This window comes from Elgaria multicarinata, chromosome 12 (genome assembly GCF_023053635.1).
Source record: "Elgaria multicarinata webbii isolate HBS135686 ecotype San Diego chromosome 12, rElgMul1.1.pri, whole genome shotgun sequence".
NCBI classification, from domain to species: Eukaryota; Metazoa; Chordata; class Lepidosauria; order Squamata; family Anguidae; genus Elgaria; species Elgaria multicarinata.
Window position 1 is genome coordinate 8,482,281 of NC_086182.1, and position 24,610 is coordinate 8,506,890.

The 24,610-nt window shown below is 46.5% G+C and overlaps 1 protein-coding gene across 2 annotated transcripts in view; it reads left to right on the top strand.

Annotated features, from left to right (window-relative positions):
* ZMAT4 (zinc finger matrin-type 4) overlaps window positions 1-24,610 on the top strand; it is a 258,917-nt gene that overhangs the window by 47,746 nt on the left and 186,561 nt on the right. The window contains exon 2 of one of the 2 annotated variants that reach the window (XM_063138888.1): window positions 23,818-23,922. In XM_063138888.1, the coding sequence (XP_062994958.1) occupies window positions 23,821-23,922 (102 nt within the window). In that variant the 5' untranslated portion in view covers window positions 23,818-23,820. The remainder of the gene's footprint in view (window positions 1-23,817; window positions 23,923-24,610) is intronic. The other variant, XM_063138887.1, reaches the window with a different exon arrangement.

The following is a 24,610-nucleotide window of genomic DNA, read 5'->3' on the forward strand; positions in this document are numbered from 1 at the left end:
AAGGAAGTGAGGCAGGTGGCTACCAGGAGGAGGGCCTTCTCTGCTGTGGCAGCCCGGCTGTGGAATGAGCTCCCTAAGGAGGTTTGCTTGGCACCTACATTATATGCTTTTAGACGCCAGGTGAAGACCTTTTTATTCTCCCAGCATTTTAATAAGTCTATAAATAAATTTTAACTTGGTGTTTTAAATTTGTAATTTTGCATTGCTGCTGTTTTTATCTGGTTGAGCTTTTATATTGTATTTTATATTATGGTTTTATACTGTTGTTTTATACTTTGAATGTTTTTAAATTTTGTGAACTGCCCAGAGAGCTCCGGTATTGGGCGGTATAGAAATGTAATAAATAAATAAATAAATTTATTTATAAATAAATAAATAAATAAATAAACAACTAACTGAATGATCCCCCCCACTCACCATTGATAAGACTGTTGCCATCTACATCTGCATATTCCCACGTTTGGGTATGTTTTCTGATTATGCTGGGAGTGTCGGAATGCTGGCTTTCATCATGTCTTCTGACAGTGAGCTAAAGGTAGGGGTGTTGCAGGGGCCTGACTGGGTTCGGGAATCCTATAGGCTCCCCCCATCCATCCTGTGAAACCAGCTCACCGGGTGCCCACGCGGTCTGATGAGCGGATAGCAGCCGTCGGCCCTCGTCCAGAGCCCTCGTTGTTGCACACAATGGAGGCTCCAGAAATGATGTATTTCCCACATTGGGTAAATGGCGGCCATCAATTTATGCAAGCCATTTATGCAAGCAGATTACGCAATGTGGGAAATACAGCATTTCTGGAGCACCCACTGTGCGCAACAAATCTCACTTTTGCTACATGGGGGCAGAGTGTGTGTTTTCATGGGGAAAGTTTCCTTTTTTTCAATTGGGAAAATGCGCACTTTAAGAAACATTTTTTTTCCTGATCAAAAATACACATTTTTCCCGATTGATTTTTTAAAATAAAATTCTTGTATTTAGGAATGCAAAGGAGGCTAACCTAATGCCTAGGAGGGATTCAGAGGACCTCGGCCAACCTGAACTTTGCATGTCCACCTATCCGAGCATGCAAGAAGTCACAGGTTCAAACCTTCCCAGCATCTCCAAGTAGGATTAGGAAAGAGCTCTGTCCAAAAAACCCATTGAGCTGTTGCCAGTCCGTGTAGATCATACTGGGGTAGATGGACCAATCATAGCTATTTGGGAGTTGTGGGCCAAAACATCTGGGGAGCCACAGGGAAGCCTCAGTAGAGGCTGGTGGCTCCAATGTCAGTGGGGTGTGAATCTGTTCCAGGTTTCATTCAGAACCAATCAAAACTCTGCTCTGCACCTTGGACAGCGCCTTTAGAGTTCTGACAGAAACCCGGAGCAGATTCACTGCCCCTCTGACATTGGAGCCACCAGCCTCCATTGGGATTCCTGCAAATAGAGGACTGTCCTCTGACAGCTCCTTATTTAACTAGAAGGCTGTCCTCTGTAAAAACAGACCACCAGGCCACCCAAGCTTCATAGCCTGTGTGTAGAGAGAAATTTGCTGCAGTACTGCAGATGCCGGGATTCGGTGGAGGCCTTCAGGGTATCTCAGTGTAGTCAGATTGATGGTTGCTTACCAGGATTTAACTCCCATAAAGTGTAATGGGTTGAATTATGCTGTCAAAAGTTTTAGTGTACTTTTTTTTTTTTTTAACCAGGGTTGGATGAAGAAGGCTGGCTAATTAGCGGCTTTTTTTAGTACAGAAGGCAGCACGTGTAAGATTTCAGAGTAATTTCGTGGGCGCCTTCTTGGGTTTGACACAACAGTCCAGAAAAGCTGGAGCGTATGCTGAAACATCGCTGGGCAGTGGCCTCGTACGGAACTGTCTTTGGAAACGTGGCACGGGCAGCGTTTTCTGCCAATATTTTCCAGCTCCTGACCCGGCATCTTGAGAAATTTGCTTTTCACTAGGGCTGTGCATGGATCACCACCCCCGATCCACTCTGGATTCCGATCAACAACTTCTGGATCGGGTCCACTCCACCCCAGTTGATCCACCTATGCTCTGCTCCGATCCACTACAGGGCTCCGGATCTGGATCGGAGCTCTGTGTCCCCCCCCCCCCCATAGACCTCCATTGAAAATCAAATGCCTATAACTTTTTTACTTTTAACATTAGGAACCACAAAATTGGCACTATGAGAGCTTATACATGTATCCACATTCATGCCCAGTTTGAAACAAATCTGAGCATCCAGACCCAGGTAAGGCCCCCCCTACCCCCTCACCACTTACCTGCCTCTGTTGCGGTCTGGTGGTGGCTTCAACTGAGGCCTCGGCCTCAAACAGGAAGACAAGGGTCTTCCTGTTTGAGGCCGAGGCCTCAGTTGAAGCCACCGCCAGACAGCAACGGAGGCAGGTAAGCCGCCCTCCCTCCTGCCCCCTTACCTGGCTCCACTGCCATCACTACATGGACTTCAGCACCAGCGGTGCAAGGTAAGCCCCCCCCATACCACTTACCTGCCTCTGTTGTGGTCCGACGGCAGCTTCAACTGAGACCCAAGCCTCAAACAGGAGGACTAGGCACCAGCTGTGACCTGGTCTTCCGATTTGAGGCCTGGGCCTCAGTTGAAGCTGCCGCTGGACCGCGACGGAGGCAGGTAAGCCCCCCTCACCTCCTGCCCCCTTACCTGGCTCTGCTGCCATCACTGCACGGACTGCGGTGGCACCAGGTAAGCCCCCCTCCCACCACAGTTACCTTTTTTCGGAGCTCCGGATCAAGGCGAAGGATCAGCTTGGTCTCGATCCGCAGCTCCCCCGACCCGATCCATCTCCACCTTTGTCAGAGGCGAATCAGGCTACTCCGCTATCGGTTCTAAGAACCCAAGCGAAGCGGAGCACAGCCCTACTTTTCACTTGGAAGAGCAATGAAAGTTTCTAGTCTTTATTGAGGAGCTAGGCTAGGAAATGAAAGCTGTAGTGAAAATGCTGCCTCAGTTTCTCAGACTCCTTCTTGGGTGACAAATTTGGGTGGCGATTTTGGCACACGCTCCCCTGAGGCCGGGCAAAATTCTTGCCATTTTTGGCCTCTAGAGGGAGCTTACCTTAACAAGAGGTGGGTGGCATGGGTGCGCGTTCTTTCTGTAACAAATTGCCCTGCTGCCATTTTTAACTGGTGACCGCATGACCTGCTTTACGGAGGACAATCCTCATCTGAGTCCTCTCTTTGAAGGGTTGCCTGATGCAAATTTAGCTGAAAGACAAAGTACCCTAAGAAGGGAGAACAGCAGAGGCCTTGACATTCCCCTTCTTCAGTTAACACCTTGACCATAGACTAATCACACAACCCAATTCACTGGGTCACCATCTGGTCAGATGTATTTCTGTTGAAATTATAGTAATTCTTTCTGAATTGGCATCTCTTGCTTTCAATCATCTCATGTGGATTTTAAACAAATCTGTGTCCTCCACTGCCTCCTTCTTGACAGCATGTAAGTGGCCCTCCTAGCTGCTTCTGGCAACAGAACTCCAGATTGGCATCCAGTGGGCCATCATGTTCCCTCCTCAGAGATGATGCTTTATCAGGATGAAGCGCCATTTCAGAGATGTGGATATTTTTTTAAAATGGTCATTCCTCTTTTTAAAAAGACAGTGCCCCCCTTTATAGTCTTTTACCCACATTACTGAGGTGCTGGCGACAATGATTTGGAGTTCCATCCCCAAAAGCACAGGCAGACCAATTTATTAGGACCAGTAGAGGCTGGTGGCTCTGGTTTTGATGGGGCTGTGCATTCATTCTGTATTTTAGTCAGAGCCAGCAAGATGCCTAAAGGAGCTATCCACAGTGCTGAACCCTGGCCCAAATTGGTTTCAGCACCTTGGATAGCTCCCTTAGCGTTCTGGCTGGTTCTTCCCGAAACCCAAAGTGGCTTCACAACCCCACTGAAATCGGTGCCACCAGCCTCCACTGCTTAGGCTGTGCAAAAGCCAATCTGTAACTTGTGATGGTCAGCCCCATCCAAGTACTGAAAGTTTTAAGAAATTATTTTGGCTCATGAAAAAAAAAACTGTCCCACACTCCCAGCTTGATTTACTTTTCTACATTCTCCCCTTTTTAACTGAAGCGAAACGAAGAGGAGGAGGAGGAGGAGGAGGAGGAGGAGGGGAAAATACAGGGGCAGTGACATTTGTGCTCCCCGTTATTCTCCCAGTTCGTTCTTCATACTTCCAATCTTGCGCACTATGTGTATCCTGACCTTCACCCCGGGGATACACTGAGGGAGGGGCATCGAAATGCCACCTTCGCAATGCAGCCAGCAAAACAGGAGGCTTGCCTAATTTAAACCCCGATCTAGATGTTTATGGAACGACACTGTGAAATTTCCCCAGACTTGGCAAAACTCTTTTTGCTTCAAATTCCTCTGGGGTTTCTCCTGAGCAGCAATCTGCAGATTCACCTTGACATGTTGATTAAGATGAATTTCAGTGATAGTTCCAGCCGCATGGAGAGCTGGCGCCGTATCAGTTTGGGAGGTATATATATTTATTTTTATTTCTGCATGAAAATTTGTGGGTTTTTTTCATGAATATTTCTCCAAATAGTCACATCAATTACATCCATCTTTGAAATACACGCATTCTTCTTCCATTGATTAAAGCTTTATTCCTGACATTTTTCAAAAGTGTTCATTTTTTCCAGGCATTTTTCAAATGGCTGCAGCCTGTCAAATGCATTGGTGGGTTTTGTTTGTTTGTTTCCAAATCACATTGCAAGCTCAGAAATATACAGGCTTTGACCGCAGATTGTGTTCGAGTTTGTGTTCAGTCCTGCGCAAATCCTGATAAAAAGCAAATTGAAACTACTTTCTCATACATCACAAACGCACACCCACACATCCACCCACCCACCCATCCATTTCAGGTATGGAAGCTGGCTTGAGACTTGAACACTGCTGACAGGGCACTGCCTTTCACCGCATTGGGGGTTGATCTGTCCCCCGAAAGAGACAATTAGATGAGAGATGGCTGTCATAGGGATGTCAGAGAAATCTGTAATTAGGGCTGTGCACCCCCTACCCGAACAGCTTCAGAACCCGATCCAGATCTTCTGGATCAGGCCCGAACCAGTTCGGGTCGATCCGACCCTCCCCTCGTCCTCTCTGGAACCAGATCTGGAGTGAGATCCGGAAGTCTGGATCGATATTCGGCTTCCATTTTGCCCCCCTTCCCCACTTACTTGCCTCTGCGGCTGACAGCGGAGGCAGGTAAGTGGGGAAGGGGGGACAAAATGGGGATAAAATAAGCCCCCCTTCCCACTTACCTGGCTGCACCGTCTGCTGCCTCATGGACCATGGCGGCAGTGGATGGTGGAGCCAGGTAAGCCCCCCCCACTTACCTGGCTCCGGCGTCCATCGCAGTCTAGGTAGCGGCTTCAGGGCCGCAGTTGAAGCTGCTGCCCGGACCGTGACAGACCCAAGTAAGCCCCCTCCCCCCTTTCCCACTTACCTGGCTCTGCAGCCGTTACCACATGGACTGCAGCGATGGTGGACCGGGGAGCCAGGTAAGCTCCCCTCCCCATTTACCTGACTCCGAAGCTTCGGAATGGTCCAAATTGCTTCGGCACATTCCAAACTGCTTCTAGCCGAACTGGATCTCCCCCGATCCGCTCCGGAACCAGGCTTCGGAGGTCCAGATCGGCCCGCTCCGCTTTGGATCCGGGGATCCATAACAGAACGGAGCACACCCCTATCTGTAATGGAACCAGATGAGTTTGGATTTTTACAAATTCAACCCACGGATTCCCTAGCAGACCAGCTGCCCCTCCCCCCCCCCGTCTAGTGGACTCCACAGCCTTGTAGACCCTTTCCCTACCCTTCAGGAATTTTGCACAAATTTCTTCATAGAAAGATATGCTAAAATTTAAAGAAAATGGCCAGAACTGTGCATTTCCCCATAGGCTAAAACACAAAAATGTACATTTGGGGGAATTTGCAAATTTGCACTTGTCAGAATTGGCGCAAATGTACATTTGCACCAATTCGGAACCTGAAAAATATCTGATTCTGTTGATGGGCGGATGACAGAATGAATGGTACCTGACTACCTGCAAAACACAGGCAGAACAGATTTTGCATAGTTCATACAACCCTATGAGTACATTTGAAAAGGGAATTATTTGGGGGAAAGAAATGATTCTACAGCTCCTGGAGGGACCAGAGTTTCATCCGATTTTGAAAAATTATGTGCTTCTCCATTCCAGATGGGGAGCACACATCTCCCGTGATGCTGCTGATGCTTTTTGGCATGGGCAAATCCCCATCTTCCCATGGAATGGAAGCGCACGCACCAAGTTTATGCATCCCAGGGATGTCTGCAAAAAAGTCCCCCTGGGCCCAGCTCAGAAATTAGCTTTGGGGGGTGTTGTTGTTCAAGCTTTCCTGGAAACCGAGGAGAGTTTTACAAGCCCCGACATTCTCTAGTCTCAATCTCCCCCATGAATGCTCCTCTTCCCTCAAACTGTCATCACCAGCAACAATTCCAGTGTGGGAGATAAGAGGGGAATTTGGGGAAATTCTACCAGGCCTGTGGATATATTTTTTCCCCCTCCTGCCTCCCAATCCCTTTTTCCTTGTGTGATATATCAAGGGTCTGCATGGTAGTAAGTCACCCTGGAGCCTTTTAAATTGAGGAATAAATCAATAAATTTGTTCTGGGCTGGAGGTGAAATCCCAGCTCACTTTGTCCATCTCTGCTGCCCTTCAATGTCAGGATCCCTGGGCAGAACCATACCTTCCATCATCCCCTGTGCCTCCTCACTCTATTAGTAACATGATGGGCTGATGCAGAGGGGAGGGGAGGGGAGGAGAGGGGAGGGGAAGGATGGAAAATAGCCCTCTCTCTTCCTTCCTTCCTGTTCAACATCACTGCTCCCACCATCATGTTTACGGGAAGGGAGCATGTTTGAGGGCTGGTGGGTGACAGGGAGAAGAACTCTTTCCCAACTCCTTGGATCAGCTCGGGAAAATGCCCTGGGGTTTTCCTCCTATCCGTGCTGTGGGAAACCTGGAAAAAAATCCCAATCCAAGGATAGGGCTCACTCTTCTCTAGCTCATAGGGCCGGTGCTACCATAGAGGCCACTCAGGTGGCCGTCTAGAGCACCAAGCTAAGAGGGGCGCCGGGAACAGCGCAGCACTCACATGCGTTGACTATGAGCTGGCACGGCCCGAGGATTCAGCTGGGCCTGGGTGGGCGAGATGGCGCCCTGTGCCCTCCCAGCCGAAGTGAAGCCAGGGACGCTGGGGTGGGGGTGGGGCGGCTCCATGTTCGGACTTCCGGAACGTGCCTGGAAAAGAGAGAGAGAGAGAGAGAGAGAGAATGTATGGGTGAATGGGGTGCATGGGGTCTTTGAGTGAATGCATGTGTTCATGCGTGAGTTTGTTTGGAGTGAGTGATGCTGCTGAGTGTGTGTGTGCACGTGTGTGAGTTGGGGGATGATTTGGATAATGCATTTTAGACCCATAGATGTTCCTTTCCAATTTGTTTGCAATAATTGGCATGATGTATTTCTTGCACTTTAAAATAAATTTAGCAGTTTCAAGTTTTGGGCTTCTTATTTTTTCTAGGAAACATATGTTCTTAAAAATCAAAGTTGGCATTTTTTGGGGTGTGTATGTGTGTGAAAGTAGCTCACCTTGCCTAGGGTACAAAATAGTCAGGCACCGGCCCTGCTAGTGCATATCACATTGAAAAAATATAGGCTTGGCTATATGAGTGAGCAAGACATCAGACCGAGAGAGGGCCTCCTCTCTTAACAGCCTGCCCAATGGCCGAGGTCATTGGATGTGATGCTCCCAGTAGTTCTGCCTGGACATCAGAGTAAAGCCTTCAGAATACTGGCTCCTTCTCTGTGATACTCCCTGCCTATTGATTGTGAGCACCCGACTGAGTCCAAGAGTCTAACGGATTCTCCTGCATCCACCAGCCCCAGACCTAGTCAGGCATCCATGGTGCCTTTGCGGACCTGCACTCAAGCACGCGACAGCTGGCCACCCACTTCCCCCGCTGCAGAAGTGGCGGCTGTAAAGGCCCCATTGATGCAAGGGTGAAGGTGCAAATGCTCCATTTGGCAGGTGTCCACCCTGGTTCCAAAACTGCACATTTCCCCTGCTGCTTTAATGGAGCCTGCATGGCTGCCATCAACGCAAGAGGAGAGTTGCACGATTTCTGGAGCCGCCATTGTTGTGCACAATGGAGGCTCCAGAAATGCCCAATTTCGGAATGAGGGTGGATGGCTGAGACAATTCTCAAATGAAGCTCAGGTGGCTCGACTAGTGATAGGACGAGTGTCCAACAAATTGGATGAGGATGAGTTTGCCCACACCTACTATTGATGCAAGGCAGGCACCAATGTTGTTTTCTTTCCAGCCCCTGCTGAAGACACTAGAGACCTTCAAGAGTCAGCTGGACAACCATCTGATGCTTTGAGGTGGATTCCTGCACTGAGCAGGGAGTTGGACTCGATGGCCTTGTAGGCCATCGAGATTCTATGAAAAGAGGACACCAATTTCTATGTTAATTGTTATATCTAGGTGCAAATTTAGAGGTTATTATTACCATTTAAATACAAATACAGTCCTGTTCATCATAGAGGGGAAGTCTTGCCTTCCACTTCAGTGTACTTCTCAAGGGCTAGCTATTGATAGGCAACTGTTCTTTCAACTAGGGCTGTGCAGGGACCCCCAGATCTGCTTCGGAGGGCAATTCAGAGCTTCCAAACCAGCCCCTTTCTGCCTTGGGTCACTTCAGGCTCAGTCTGATCCACTTTGGTTCCACATGCGAAGCAAGATCTGGACATCCGAAGAGGGTTGGATGTTGCAGGTTCCCGGGCACGAAGCTGACTGGGTGTCTATCGGACTCCCCATTTACCCCCTGAACCCAGTGAACCACTTTCTGCACCCACCCGTGGGTCTTACCTGACTTGTGCAGCAGCCACCCATCTTCCATGAGAGACGCCATTTTTAAGGAAGATGGTGGCTTTGTTGTTTCCTAGAACTAACATTCAAACTACGGCAGCCATAAAGTGCCATTTCCATAGTTTGAACACTAGAATTAGTAAACGACAGAGCTGCTACCTTCCTTAAAAATGGCTGCTCTCATCGAAGACAGGCGGCTGCCAGCTGGGTCAGTTAAGTCCTGTGGGAAGGCAGCTCACCATCGCCCCTTATTGAGCCAAAGTGACCTGAAACACTTTGGGCCTTGTCCAACCCACTGTGGACTGCTTTGGCCCAATCTGGATTCAGTCCAAGGCAGGCTGAATCGGCCCACTTCAGTTTGGGAATCCAGATTTGGACACGAGGCAATGCACAGCCTTACTCTCAACCAGAATTGGACAGGGACATTGGACTTCAATTAAGGGATCAAGGGTGGTCCTATGTAAAAGAGGACACATGGCCACCCTAGTGTGTGTGAAGTGGGTGGCTGATTGTGGCCATGTGAAGTGCTTTCCAAGAGATGAGGTGTTATTTTATCAATGCTACCCTGAGTCCCTTAGGGTGAGTGATGGGTATTTGTAGAGGAGGTTTTTGTTCAGTTCTGGGTTTTTTTAAATTATTATTATTCTTTGTAAACAGAACAGAAAGACCTGTAGATCTAAAAAACTTTGAATGTGGGAGCAAGTGAAACTGACAGATTATCCCATTCAGCTTGAGGGCTTTGAGTGTTGAGTTCTTAAAATTCTGGGTTGGAATCCCTGCGAAGTTGTGGTACTGAACTCTTTCTTTCTGGTAACACCTCCAATGGCAGGCAGGTACTGTGTGCTCCTCACTATGCTTGGAAGAGCTGTAACTATTGAATTTGGCAAGTGCAGGAGGTGGGGATTTTGATTGGTTCATTTTTTGATGAGGACTTGACAAAAATAGCAGAAAGTGAAATTGACAAGATTCATCCATCCCTACCGGAGTGATATTAGTGGTGCTGGTGATGGTGGGTGAGGATAATACAGATGAACAGCAGCCTTCCCAAATTGGTGCCCTCCAGATGATTTGGACTCTAAGGCCCATCAGCCTCAGCCAGTATTGCCAATGGTCAGGAATGCTGGGAGTTGGATTTCAGAATATCTGGAGGGCAACAGGTTGGGGAATGCTGGTGAACAGTGAAGGAGCCTGTGGTATTGTGGTAGATGAATTGCATGTTAGGAGTTGTGGGAGAGGCATGGAGGGGAGCTGAGAGGAAGAGGAAGTAAAGGGGTGGAGTCAGGAAGATTGGAGTGTGTTTGTTAAAGTTGCAGTTGCAGTCTAGGCCGAGAATAAAGGAGTGTTTAAGAAGATGTCTCTGGTGTCTTAAGATTCTTGCAATACAACAAATTGGCAACGAAGGTGAGATGGCTCTTCTACCTTTGACTCCCCCACCACCTTTCCTCCAAACTCCGGGTGAGCCAGTGATTCCCTTTACTTCTTGGATTAGAATGTTTGATACCTATGTGCTGGCTATTCATGATGGGGAGCTTCCAGAGGCAAGGAAGTGTGCATTACTCATCCACTGCTTGGGAGCAGAAGCTCAGAGAATCTTCTATCATTTACCTGTTGTGGATAATAAATATGAGACAGCTTTGGCTGCTTTAAGGAACTTTTTTGTGCCTAAAGTTAATATTGTGGCAGAACGCTATAAATTTCGCCAGCGGGGACAGAAACAAGGAGAAACTACAGATCAATATATTGCTGCTTTGAGGGAAATGGTTGTTACTTGTAATTTTGGAGATATAGCAGAGGAAATGATTCGGGATCAGTTGGTGGAGAAGACAGTGATGCCTCGCATCAGAGAACGCCTGTTGCTAGAAACTAGGCATGTGCTCCGCTCCGATTAGGAGCGGAGAAGCAGTAGCGAATTGGCCTGCTCCGCCTTACCCAGAGGTGGAGTAGAAGCGGACCACGGACCCCTAGAAGCAAGGCGAAGAGAAGCGCCCATTTTTCGGAGCTCCTCTTTCAGGCGGAGTGCTCCGATCGCCATCTTGAAAACATTTCGCCAATAGAATTGCATTGCGGGAAATAATCGGGGATAACTGGGTTGTTTTTGAAGTTATCGTTCTGAAAATTCTTGTGCACAGAGAGTCGTGGATGGGGGTCATTTTGAGACTACTCTCACCTCTCTGCATCGTGCGGGTCGCGTGCTAGAATTTTTTAAAAATCGGGTAAACAAACGGACAGCGCGGGTCAAACGGCGGTTTTCGCCCATAGGATTGCATTGAGGAAAAGAATTGGGGATAACTAGGTTGATTTTGAAGCTATTGTTCTGAAAATTCTTGTGCACAGAGAGTCGTGGAAGGGGGTCATTTTGAGACTACTCTCACCTCTCTGCGTGGTGCGGGTCGCGCACTAGAATTTTTTAAAAAATCGGCGGGAAAAATACCTTTTTCAAAGGGCTGAGGGGCAGAGTCAGCTCCCGGTCATGATCACATGATCCCAAAGTTAGAGGAGGGCATAGGCAAAACGGGAAACTTGGGATTCTGGGAAACTTCTCTTTCTTCATCTGAACAGACTTTTCCCAGTGTTTTTTAACACAGTAGCCCCACCAAATGCACAAACACAACCTGAAATCATATACTAAGCCAATAATAAGAGATAGAAACACAGCACTGCTACCCACCCTAACTTTGGGGAACAACTGAAAAGATGTGGTGCAAGGGGATGAGCTCCCCTAGGGCATCTCATTGTGGACGTGCCCCCACTCTCTCCTGTACTTGAAGGCCATCAGAGCCTTCCAAAGAGAGTAACCCGGTGGAGCAATGCCTATCATGAGTCGAAGTGAGCGTTCTACTTCTCTCTTAGTGGTGGAGCGATGCCTATTATGAGTTGAAGTGAGCGTTTACTTCTCAGAGCTCTTGTGGTGAAGCAATGGCTTTCATGAGTTGAACTGGCAGCTGCTTCCCCCTCCCCTGGGCACGTCCCCCTATTGCTGGTAAAAGACAGATATAGCCTTTTTAAAAAAGTTCTTCTTGTTGTTTATTCAGCAACACTGCTGCTTATAATTCCACCCCTCCTTCATTTATTTATTTATTTATTTATTTATTCCATTTTATATGCATTACTGGCTTATCCTTGGCTCACTTCCTTATGCCCCCAGAAATGCCAGCTGCATGCCTGCCTGCCTTCCCTCCCTCCTCCCCTGCCCACCTTGCAGGGATGTTGTGTGTGTGTGGCTTTGACTCAGGGGAGAAGTCCTTCCTGCGCTCACTTGGAGTTTTGGAAGTTCCAAATTTTGCAGGTTTAAGCCCTGCCAAAAAACAGGGGATGATGGGACTGCCTTGAGTCTCGGCGTGCGTATGTATCCCTGGATAAGCTTTCATGGTGGTGAGTTTGAGGGGTTTTTTTAACGTGCAAAATTGACGGAGCTATGGAAAGGGGTGTTGGATTTTCATAAATTCCCCAAAAATCAGGGGATGATGGGACTGCCTTGAGTCTCGGCGTGCGTATGTATCCCTGGATAAGCTTTCATGGTGGCGAGTTTGAGGTTTCTAACGTGCAAATTGACGGAGCTATGGAAAGGGGTGTGAATGGGGTTCCCGATTTTCAAAAATTCCCCAAAAATCAGGGGATGATGGGATTTCCTTGAAACTTGGCGTCCCTGTGGACACATGGATAAGCTATCATGGTGCTAAGTTTGAGTTTTCTAACTTGCAAATTGACGTAGTTGTAGAATGGGACAATTTGGGGTGAGTTAAGCCACGCCAAAAATCAGGGGATGATGGGATTGCCTTGAGTCTGGGCGTCCATGTGGACACATGGATAAGCTGTCATGGTGCCGAGTTTGAGGTTTCTAACATGCAAATTGACAGAGCTATCCCAAGGGGTGTGAATGGGGTGCCCGATTTTCAAAAATTCCCCCAAAATCAGGGGATGATGGGATTGCCTTGAAACTTGGCGTGCATGTGTATACCCCCATGAGGTGTCATGGTGCCAAACATGAGGTTTCTAACTTGAACAGAAAAAAAGTTGTATAATTTTTTAGCTTTCAATGCAAGCTTATGGGGGGGGAAACGGAGCTCCGATCCGGATCCGGAGCTCTGAGCGGAGCGGAGCGGAAGTGGGCAGAGCGGGGGTGGGGCGAAGCGGCCCGCTCCGAAAATCGTGGATCTGCAAGTGAAACAGAGCGGGGGGTCCGTGCACACCCCTACTAGAAACTGATCTTAGCTTGCAGAAAGCCATGACAATTGCCAGGCAGATAGAAACTGCAGTGGCAGAGGCAAAGCTAATGGATCAAGACAAGATAGAACCAGTGCAGGCTGTGCAGCCTTTCCAAACAGTCCCTAGGCCTTTGGTCAACTGCAAAGATGGTGCAAAAAAGTGCTCACAGCCCTCAAAATCTGCACTAACGGTATGCTATCGTTGTGGATCAACACAACATATAGCAAATTATGCTAACTGCCCTGCAAGGGAGGCTCAGTGCAGACAGTGCAAAAGGAAAGGACATTTTGCCAGAGTATGCCGGAGTGCCCAGTCTCAACAGTCTATAAGTGAAGTTGCTGTACCAGAAGTTACTGTTTTAAGTCTGCAAGACCTTGCTGAAGCTACTACAGTGGATAGAATTACATGTATCGTTAGAATGTCTGTCCCTACAGTACAGAATTCCCAGGACATTGAGTTGATGTTAGATACAGGCTCTGCAGTCTCCATTCTGCCCAAGGCTATTTATATGCAATACTTCAGTAGCTCACCACTTACAGCACCTAAATTGCGTCTTATAAGTTACTCAAGGAATCCAATTTCAGTTCTGGGTTGTGTATCAACAAAAGTAGAATTTGAGACAAATTGTGTGGTAGCTGAGTTCTACGTTGTACCAGAGGGAACACCCATCCTGGGCAGAGATCTTTTTGTTGCACTACGCATGCAAGTACTTAATGGGACTATCACCTCAATATCACCTGACACTACCACAGTTCATACTTCGCTTGCAACCATAATAGCTCACAAAACTGAGGAAGACTTTGGCTGTGCAAAGGGCTTCATTCACAAAGTTAAAATTAAACACAATGTAAGGCCAGTACAACAGAAACTACGCCGGTTACCATTTGCTGTGAGAGACGCTGTATCACAGGAAATAAAACAATTAGTACAGAATGACATCATTGAAGCTATTGATTCTTCTGAGTGGGTTTCCCCAATTGTTGTGATTACAAAGAAAACAGGAAATATCCGTCTGTGTGTGGACTTGAGGGAGCCAAACAAGGCAGTGGTAGTTGATAGCCACCCACTCCCTCACATAGAAGAAGTCTTTACTGAACTGCGGGGTGCCACATTATTTTCCACCCTTGACCTACAAAGTGCTTATCATCAAGTCATATTACATGAGGACAGTAGAGATCTCACGGCATTCATCACCCATGAGGGCTTGTTTCATTTTAAACGTGTCCCATATGGTTTAGCATCAGCCCCCAGTGCCTTTCAGAAGATGATGTCTCTGATCCTTAAGAATCAGCCAGGGGTCCAGTGCTATCTAGATGACATCATTGTATTTGGACAGACCCAAGCACAACATGACAAACATCTACAAACTGTTTTGCAGTGTATAACAGATGCAGGACTAAAGTTGAACCTTTCCAAGTGTGTGTTCAGACAGAAGGAGTTACCTTTCCTTGGACATATTATATCACAAAATGGATTGAAACCTGATCCTGACCATGTCAAGGCAGTTATAGAAGCCCCCCCCCCACCTAAAGATATCCAAACACTGCGCTCCTTCTTAGGCCTTACATCTTGGTATGCAAAATTTGTGCCAGATTATGCATCTGTAGTAGAACCACTACGTCAGTTGCTTCGTGGATCTACACCCTGGATGTGGACATTGGCTGCACAAACCAGCTTTGAGACAGTGAAATCACTGATTGTACATAGTCCAGCATTGTCCTTATTTGACCCAGCATTACCAACCATTGTGACTACAGATGCCCCTGACTATGGTCTTGGGGCTGTACTTACCCAAATCCATGGAGACAACATTGAAAAGACAGTTGCTTTTGCATCCAGAACATTACAAGGGGCAGAAAGATCATATTCTACAGTTGAAAAGGAAGCACTGGCATGTGTATGGGCTACAGAGAAATGGCAGATGTATCTATGGGGTCGTTCATTCACATTGCGTACTGATCATAATCCATTGACAACCTTGCTTACAACTAAAGGTTTGGGGAGGGCAGGAATGAGAATTACCAGATGGTCTGCTAAATTGTTAGCTTTTACATACAAAATGGAGTACAGACCTGGCACTGAGAACATTACTGCAGACTGTTTATCCCGGCTACCTTTGCCATCCTTAGAGAGTGAACAAGATGAGGACACAGAGGTGATTGCATCCATTGCATCTGCTCTGGCAGCGATTTCGAAGGAGCAATTTAAAGCTGCTTGCTTGTCCTGTCCAGTGCAATGCAAACTACGGGATTACCTCATGGGGAAATGGCCACACAATGTGCGTAATGTGGATCAGACCCTGTTGCCTTTCTATAAGATTCATGAGGAATTGTCCTTATATGAAGGTTTAGTGATCCGGGGTACTCATCGTCTCATTGTTCCACCAGAATTACAAGCAAAACTGATACAACTAGCCCACGATACACATCAAGGGATTGTACGAACCAAGCAACGACTGCGTGATTTATATTGGTGGCCTGGAATGGATATGCAGGTGGAGGCTGCTATAAAATCTTGTGTGACTTGCCAACTTCATGACAAGACAGCAACCACGCATGTCCCTCCACTACAGCCTGTTCCACTGCCTGATTCAGCCTGGGAGAAGCTGGCCATTGACATTGTGGGACCATTTGAAAAGGGCCCTGCTGATTGTCGTTATGCCATTACCCTTATAGACTACTTCAGTAAATGGCCTGAAGTGGCTTTTACTCCAAATGCTACTTCTGCTACAGTTATCAAGTTCCTCTCTTCAGTTTTCAGTAGAGAAGGAGATCCAAAGGAACTGATCTCTGATAATGGCACCCAATTTACTTCTGTAGAGTTGGAAACTTTCCTGTCAGAAAGGAATATTAAACACAGACGTTCATCAGTTTATTATCCACAGGCGAATGGAGAGATAGAACGTTTTAATAGAAGTTTGAAGGAAAGTCTACAAACAGCTGATTTGGAAAGTAAGGCTTGGAAACCTTTCATTACAGAGTTTTTACAAGTATATAGAGCCACAAGGCATGCCACAACACAGAAGTCACCAACTGAACTATTACATGGGAGGGAGATGCACACAACGCTTAGTGTTGCTGGACTACAAATGCTTAAGCCAGATACTTCCCTGCAATTGGATGTGAGGCAAACAGTACAAAAGAAACAACAAAAGTATAAGACTTATACAGATCACCGTTATGGCGCCAAGGAACCAGGAATACAATGTGGTTCATTTGTACCGGTGAAGAAACCAGGAATCATTCGGAAAGGAGAACAAAGATTCACTTTACCCCTGAAGGTACTTGACAGGGTAGGACAATACACCTATAAACTATCCGATGGCCGTATATGGAATGCTCGCTATCTTGCTCATGCTTATTCTGACTCATCTACAAATGGACAGAGATGGCAGACCAGGAATCTGGCTCCTAGTCAGTATGATCCAGTTACCGACACGAATGGGCACCTAGTTGGGATTGATGACTCCAGGGTGTTGCCCTTTGCTCAAAATAGCCAACCAAGACCCCTGCCGGATCAACGTCCTCAGTGCACTAGACAACAGCCTGCATGGGCTAAAGACTATGTTAAGTAATTACATCAGCAGCAATTAACAATGTTATTGACTCAAGGATAAAAGTTGTATTATGTTGTTTGCAGGGATGTGCTAGTCTGTTATGTACTGGGGTGGGGAAAAGTTATTGTGTTTAAATAAAGGGGATATGTGGTATTGTGGTAGGTGAATTGCATGTTGGGAGTGTATCAATAGGTAGAACTAAGTGAGACACACAGGAAGTTAGATGGAAGAGGAAGTCAGGGACACAGACTTTGATTGATTGCACTTATATACCGCTCCCATAGCCAGGGCTCTCTGGGCGGTTTACAGAAATTCTAAAATTAAGATTAAAACGAGTATACAAAATTTAAAATCCTAAAACACAGAACATACATACACAGATTGTGGAACAAGACTTCCAGATTAGATGCCATGGCCTCTTGGTAGGGTTGAACTTGGCGCTTCTCTTTCTCAATTAGCTGTTGGGTTCCTTAGTACAGAATGCACCAAATAGTGTTGCCACTAATATTTTTTGGGAGGGTCCTTCTCAACAAACCTATCTTTGAAACAGGGAGTTGTAGGAGAGGCATGGAGGGGAGCTGAGAGGAAGAGGAAGTAAAGGGGTGGAGTCAGGAAGATTGGAGTGTGTTTGTTAAAATTGTAGTTGCAGTCTAGGCCGAGAATAAAGGAGTGTTTAAGAAGATGTCTCTGGTGTCTTAAGATTCTTGCAATACAACAGAGCCATAAAACGGGAGCCTACATTTCCCACCGGTTTCTCCATTTTTGCCTAACGGAGGGGCCCAGAATACTGCTCAGCTGGCAAACTTATTTATAGCTCCCTGTTTGCAAACTCACTTAGCAGCTTTTCCAACTGAGTTCAGAGGGGCATATCCCTGAATAAAAGCACACAGAACTTCAGTTGCATTTTGATGTGATACCATGGCACTCATTATACGTATTATTATCTGTGTGCCCTTGTAACGCATTCCAAGAAGTAAGTTGAGTATGGACATATTATTAATTAATTGATTGATTGATTAATCAGTTTATGCCCTAATCTCCTTTTTCTTTTTGCTCTTCTCTTGCTCACTGCAGTCCTTAACCACCCCCACCCTCATAAAATCATAGAATAGTAGAGTTGAAAGAGGCCTATAAGGCCATCAAGTCAATGCAGGAATCCACCCTAAAGCATCCCTGGCAGATGGCTGTCCAGCTGCCTCTTGAATGCCTCTAGTGTGGGAGAACCCACCATCTCCCTCTGTCAATGGTCCCAGTGTCATACTGCTCTAACAGCCAGGAAGTTTTTCCTGATGTCCAGCCGGAATCTGGCTTCCTGTAACTTGAGCCTGTTATACCAGGTCCTGCACTATGGGATGATCAAGAAGAGATCCTGGTCCTCCTCTGTGTGATAACCTTCCAAGTATTTGAAGAGTGTTATCATGTTTCCCCTCAGCCTGCTCTTCTCAAGGTGAAACATGCCCTGATTACCTTGCCTTTGTAAACTTGAACTTTGGAAAGAAAATTAATTGTGTGGTATTTGTAAATACATTTCTTTCATCGGTGATTTCTGGATATAACATTTGGAATATATATATATATAAACAAAAAGTTTAACAATGCTTTAGACTACAGGAGCTTATTATACTGTTTCAACATTCACATTCAGTTTTGTAGTGCCAAAGTTACACTAGACAGAAAGAGTGGCACAAGGTAATATATTGAAATCTGAAGACACTTTTAAGACATTACGTCTCTCCAAAATTTCATTTATTAAATTTCTATATTGCCCCATAGTGGGGTGGCCTCTGGGTGGCTCACAAAAAATGATCTTTCTGTGGCAGGAGGTTTGAATTTTTATTTTATTTTATTTTTTGGTTAATAAAAGTCATAAATGGCAAACCGTACATTTATGAAATGATGTTGCTCGCTCACTGTGATGAGTAAGCTTTCTGGCGAGTGCTATTCGCCAAATACTGGTATGCCGTCCTTGGACTGCATATCTCGACTTGATTTCCCACCCTTTTGCTTCCTCTATAGGTGCTGCTGCCAATATTAGGGCATATCTACACCAGCCATTTATCCTGGGATTGTCCCAGGATCATCCCTGTGCATCCAAATGACACACAGGGGATCCCGGGAGCAGGCAGAGATGATCCCTTCATTTCCCTGGGATAATCCTTAGAATCATAGAATCATAGAATAGCAGAGTTGGAAGGGGCCTACAAGGCCATCGAGTCCAACCCTCTGCTCAATGCAGGAATCCACCCTAAAGCATCCCCGACAGATGCTTGTCCAGCTGCCTCTTGAAGGCCTCTAGTGTGGGAGAGCCCACAACCTCCCTAGGTAACTGATTCCATTGTCACACTGCTCTAACAGTCAGGAAGTTTTTCCTGATGTCCAGCTGGAATCTGGCTTCCTTTAACTTGAGTCCATTATTCCGTGTCCTGCACTCTGGGAGGATCGAGAAGAGATCCTGGCCCTCCTCCGTGTGACAACCTTTTAAGTATTTGAAGAGTGCTATCATGTCTCCCCTCAATCTTCTCTTCTCCAGGCTAAACATGCCCAGTTCTTTCAGTCTCTCTTCATAGGGCTTTGTTTCTAGACCCCTGATCATCCTGGTTGCCCTCCTCTGAACACGCTCCAGCTTGTCTGCGTCCTTCTTGAATTGTGGAGCCCAGAACTGGATGCAATACTCTAGATGAGGCCTAACCAGGGCCAAATAGAGAGGAACCAGTACCTCACATGATGTGGAAGCTATACTTCTATTAATGCAGCCCAAAATAGCATTTGCCTTTCTTGCAGCCATATCGCACTGTTGGCTCATATTCAGCTTGCAATCGACAACAATTCCAAGAGCCTTCTCGTTTGTAGTATTGATGAGCCAAGTATCCCCCATCTTGTAACTGTGCATTTGGTTTCTATTTCCTAAATGGAGAACTTGGCATTTATCCCTATTAAATTTCATTCGGTTGTTTTCAGCCCAGCACTCCAGCCTATCAAGATCACTTTGAAGTTTGTTTCTGTCGTCCAGTGTATTAGCTATCCCACCCAATTTTGTGTCATCTGCAAATTTGATCAGCGTTCCCTGCACCTCCTCATCCAAATCATTAATAAAAATGTTGAAGAGCACTGGGCCCAGGACTGAGCCCTGCGGTACCCCACTCATTGCCTCTCCCCAGTTTGAGAAGGTTCCATTGATAAGTACTCTTTGAGTCCGATTCTGTAACCAACTGTGAATCCACCTAATAGTTGTTCCATCTAGCCCACTTTTAGCTAGTTTGTTAATCAGAATGTCATGTGGTACTTTGTCAAAAGCTTTGCTGAAGTCAAGATATATGATGTCCACAGCGTTCCCACGGTCCACAAGGGAGGTTACCTTATCAAAAAATGAGATCAAATTTGTCTGACAGGACTTGTTCTTGACAAATCCATGTTGGCTTCTAGTGATCACCGCATTGATTTCAAGGTGTTTACAGATTGACTTCTTTATAATCTGCTCAAGAATTTTCCCAGGGATGGATGTCAGACTGACTGGTCTGTAGTTCCCAGGTTCTTCCTTTTTGCAGATAGGGACGTTAGCCCTCCTCCAGTCGTCTGGCATCTCACCCATCATCCATGATTTTGCAAAGATAATAGACAAAGGTTCTGAGAGTTCTTCTGCTAGCTCCTTCATTACTCTAGGATGCAGTTCATCGGGCCCTGGAGATTTGAACTCATTCAAGGAAATTAGGTGGAGGGGGGGCCTTAGAGCGACCTACACACATTCTTATGGCAGCAGCAGAGGTAAATCTTCAAGCAGAAGTCGTAGAAGGTGAAAAATGAGAGAGGAACTATTGGTCCAGTCTTGTGGGCAAATAGGACTCCCTGGCCAAGGAATAACAACCCCCCTCCCCCTGTGCCAGATTGTCTTCCTGGCAAGACGGCTTACCTGAGTGCGAGATGAAATGGGAATTGAAAAGGGCACCTCGGCATCTGCTTCGTGCAGCACCACCTGAAGCAAAATGCACTGGGGAGCATGACATCGTCTGTCCAGCCGCTTCCACCGAAGAGACAGCTGGTTTTGCAGGTGCTTGGGGTCAGGCAAGCTACTGAGCCGTGTGTGTGTGTGTGTGTGTGTGTGTGTGTGTGTGCGCGCGTGCGCGTGGGCTCTCTCTTATTTATTTATTTATTAAGCTACCATTCACACAGAAGAAAGAAGGTAAGGGGAGGAAGTGGGTGTGTGGGGGTGTGCCCCAAATGTAAGGACGTCCTTATCCAGCATTTCTTGTCACTTATTTGGGGCCATGCTCCTCTGAGAACACCTCCTGTAAGTAAACTTGCAAGTCATTATAACCTCTACTTGAGTTGAAACTCCTCACTGTATTGGGGAAATGTTTCTCACAGAATCAACCCTCCCTCCCCACCTCCATAAGAGTTCTCTCGGCAATGTCTATCACAGAGATGGATAAGGGCTATCCATTCCTGGAGGAGAAGGCTCTCACTGGCTACTAGTCCTGATGGCTATATGCTACAGTTACTAGCAGAGGCAGTAAGCATATGTATACCAGTTGCCAGGGAACATAGGCAGGAGGGTGCTGTTGTACTCGTGTCCTGTTTGTCCTGTGGGCAACTGGTTGGCCACTGTGTGAACAGAGTGCTGGACTAGGTGGACCCTTGGTCTGATCCAGCAGGGCTCTTCTGATGTTCTTAAAGCTACTCTGGGGGCATAAAACCACTTACTTCTGAGAAAACATGCTTTGGACTGGGGTTGCATTTCTCAGGCAGGACTGAGAATGCTTTCTCCCATTCTATTTGCTCTAGGGAGGCCCAGTGTCCTACTCAGAGGTCCAGCTAGCAGTACACCGTAGGATAAAAGTCCAAGTCCTGTAGCCCACCCCACCCCCAAATGACCAGAGCCAGGCGATGAGAGCAACCAGGAAGCAAAGCAAACTCAATGCCATCCCTGTAGTGCTGACAGCGCTCTGATTTAAGTGAGCTTCAAATGCAATTTTGTACAGCTCGAAGTATTATTATTGTTGAGCAGAGCTGGCCGACATTCTAACCCAGAAGGAATGTAGATGCATGGAAGGGCCATTGGGCTGGGCTGGGTGGGGGGAGACATTTCACTTCTGTGCTTCACAACTGAAGTAAAACAGAAGAGCACATGAAAGTGGCTGTCCCAAAACCATTATGTCCTGGGTCTAAAATTATCTACCTGCACCAGTGGTCCAATTTTATAGAGGACAGTTCTGTATTTTGGAGAACTAGCAGAGTACAGCCCTTTATTTAAAGGGCTGCCTAGTTTAAGTCCAGTGTAAAGATACCCCCCTCCCAAAAGGAGAGCGGCACAGGCTTTAATGTTCCCCAGCACGATTTACCACCAGGCAGCCGATTAAGGAGATACACAGCTCACCATCTCCCCCACTATGGTGAGATGTTTGGAATTTCCATTTAAAGTATAGTAATTATTTCTGAATTTGCATCTATACATATGCATTAGCATGTGTGAATGTTATGCAAATCCATGCCCGATTTTGTCCTCTTTTTTGGGCAATGTGGCCACCCTAATTCACACATTCACACACACATACACACACACACAGAGAGAGAGAGACGACTGAGCCAAATTCAAAGCAGTGAGGCCAAAATACTGGGATATTTTAGCTTAAAGGTCGTACCTCTGGTAGCATTTCGACTTTTTAGAATGGGGAAGGATTGGTGCAAAAGTGGGGAACCCACCAAATGATCAGTGTAGGGATGTACACTGTCCATTCCGCCTGCGTTTTGCAGATTCTCAATTGTCTTTCATTCCATTAGCCACCCACCTACAGAATCATATTTTTTTTCCAAATTCCCACATGTGCAAATTCCCACATGTGAAATGCAAAATTGCCCCCAAATGTGCAAATTGCCCCAAAATACACATTCTCACTCTTTAGCCTCAATGGGAAATGCACATTTTTGACCACTTTTAATTCTTTTGTGTATTTTCCTACGACAAAATTTGCGCAAAATACACAAAAGTTAGAACTCCGCAGAAACCACCCAACAAGAGGAAAGCCAGTCCACTGCAAAATCTGCAGGTCGGAGTCAAAAAATCTGAACTGATTTGGTTACATTGTGGATTTCTCTGACATCCCTAGCCAGGGGAAGTGCTCCAGAGAACCCAGGAATGCTAGATCTATCCCATAAGCTGGTGGTTCTGCAGCCCTGCTCTATAAGAAGGGGCTCCACATCTTCAAAGGACAGAAGGATAGCAGTCCTGCACCTGACATTGTACCTGCTCACCTAGCTCCATCCCCTGTGTGCGTGGGGTTCAGTTACACAGGGGATGGACCCAGGTGAAGAGGCATAACATTGGCCCAATAACCTTTACTTATGGGGAGCCCCTTCATCAGTAGAGGCTGGTGGCTCCAATGTCTGTGGGACAGTGAATCCACTCCGGGTTTCAGTCAGATCCAGTCAGAACTCTACAGGAGCTATCTAAGCTTCAGAAGCACCTTGGATAACTCCTTTCGAGTTCTGACTGAAACCCGGGATGGCTTCACCACCCCACTGACATCGGAGCCGACAGCCTCCACTGCCCTTCATGTATGTCTGGTAGTTTTTGAGATGGCCACAAAAATCCTGGCACTTCAAGTCAAATCCTGAGATCTAGCAACCCAAACGTGAAACTTCTTGTAATTTCTGACTGTATGTTTGTTCTGACATGTAGCACTGAGGGGTAAATGTGGAGTCTTTCTTTGAGTGGTAAGAGGCACATTTTCCAATCTTGAATTCAGGGGTGAGTTGATGAAAAACGTAACTTTTGGATTTAAGTGCATTTTCATTTTCACTCTGTTCAAGGGCTCCAGTCTGTACCTCCGACTTTATTTGCAATTTCTCCTGAGATTGATGGCTTCTGGGAGGCTACAATTCTACATTCTGCCTAATTGCACAGATTTTCTTCTGATGCAGCTTAATTCAATTGTAATGACAATTTTGACTTTTATCTCCAAGTTTCCCCCAGAAAAGTTATTTGCTCAGCTCGTTTCATGGATCATTGTGAAATGCTGTTTTATTTCTGCCGCAATTCCGTGCCAATGCAGCGGCGACAATGATTCACATCACTTTTAATTTTAATTATATGTTTGTTTTTGTTTGTGTCACCGCAAGCAGATGAAGTCATCGGATATTGACCAGGAATTATTCACGGAAAGCTACTGCAAAGTGTGCAGCGCTCAGCTAATATCGGAATCTCAGCGCGTGGCTCATTATGAGGTAAGAACCACGGCCACTTCGTGTCTGGAAGGATCTGGAGGCCTGCAGGGCTTCTGTGTTGTGCTACAGAGACATGCTTGTAAGAGGTGCTGTGAATACCTGTAATTTTCCACCCCCAATGCTAAAATGGCATTTTTGCTGTCATGGATAAGTGTCCTGAGCAGGCATTTGAGAATATTTGTGTGTGCTCCACAAAAAAGAAGGCAGTGGTTGTATGTGCACCATGACGAGCAATTAAAGCAATTGTGGGTGCAATACAAGACAGTGATTTAGATGCAGATCTAAATTAAATTATGGAATTCACTACCACAAGATGTAGTGATGGCCACCAGTTTGGATGGCTTTCAAAGGGGGTTGGATAAATTCCTGGAGGAGAAGGCTGTCAATGGCTGCTAGCCCTGATGGTTATGTGCTCCCCTAGTATTTGTGGCATTAAGCCTGTGTACACCAGTTGTGGGGGAACATGGGTGGGAGGGTGCTGTTTCACCATGTCCTGCTTTGTTGGTCCCTGGTCGATGGCTGGTTGGCTGCTGTGTGAACAGAGTGCTGGACTAGATGGACCTTCGGTCTGATCCAGCAAGATCAGACCAATGACCTAGGGAGGTGGTGGGCTCTCCCACACTAGAGGCCTTCAAGAGGCAGCTGGACAGCCTTCTGTCAGGGATGCTTTAAGGTGGATTCCTGCCTT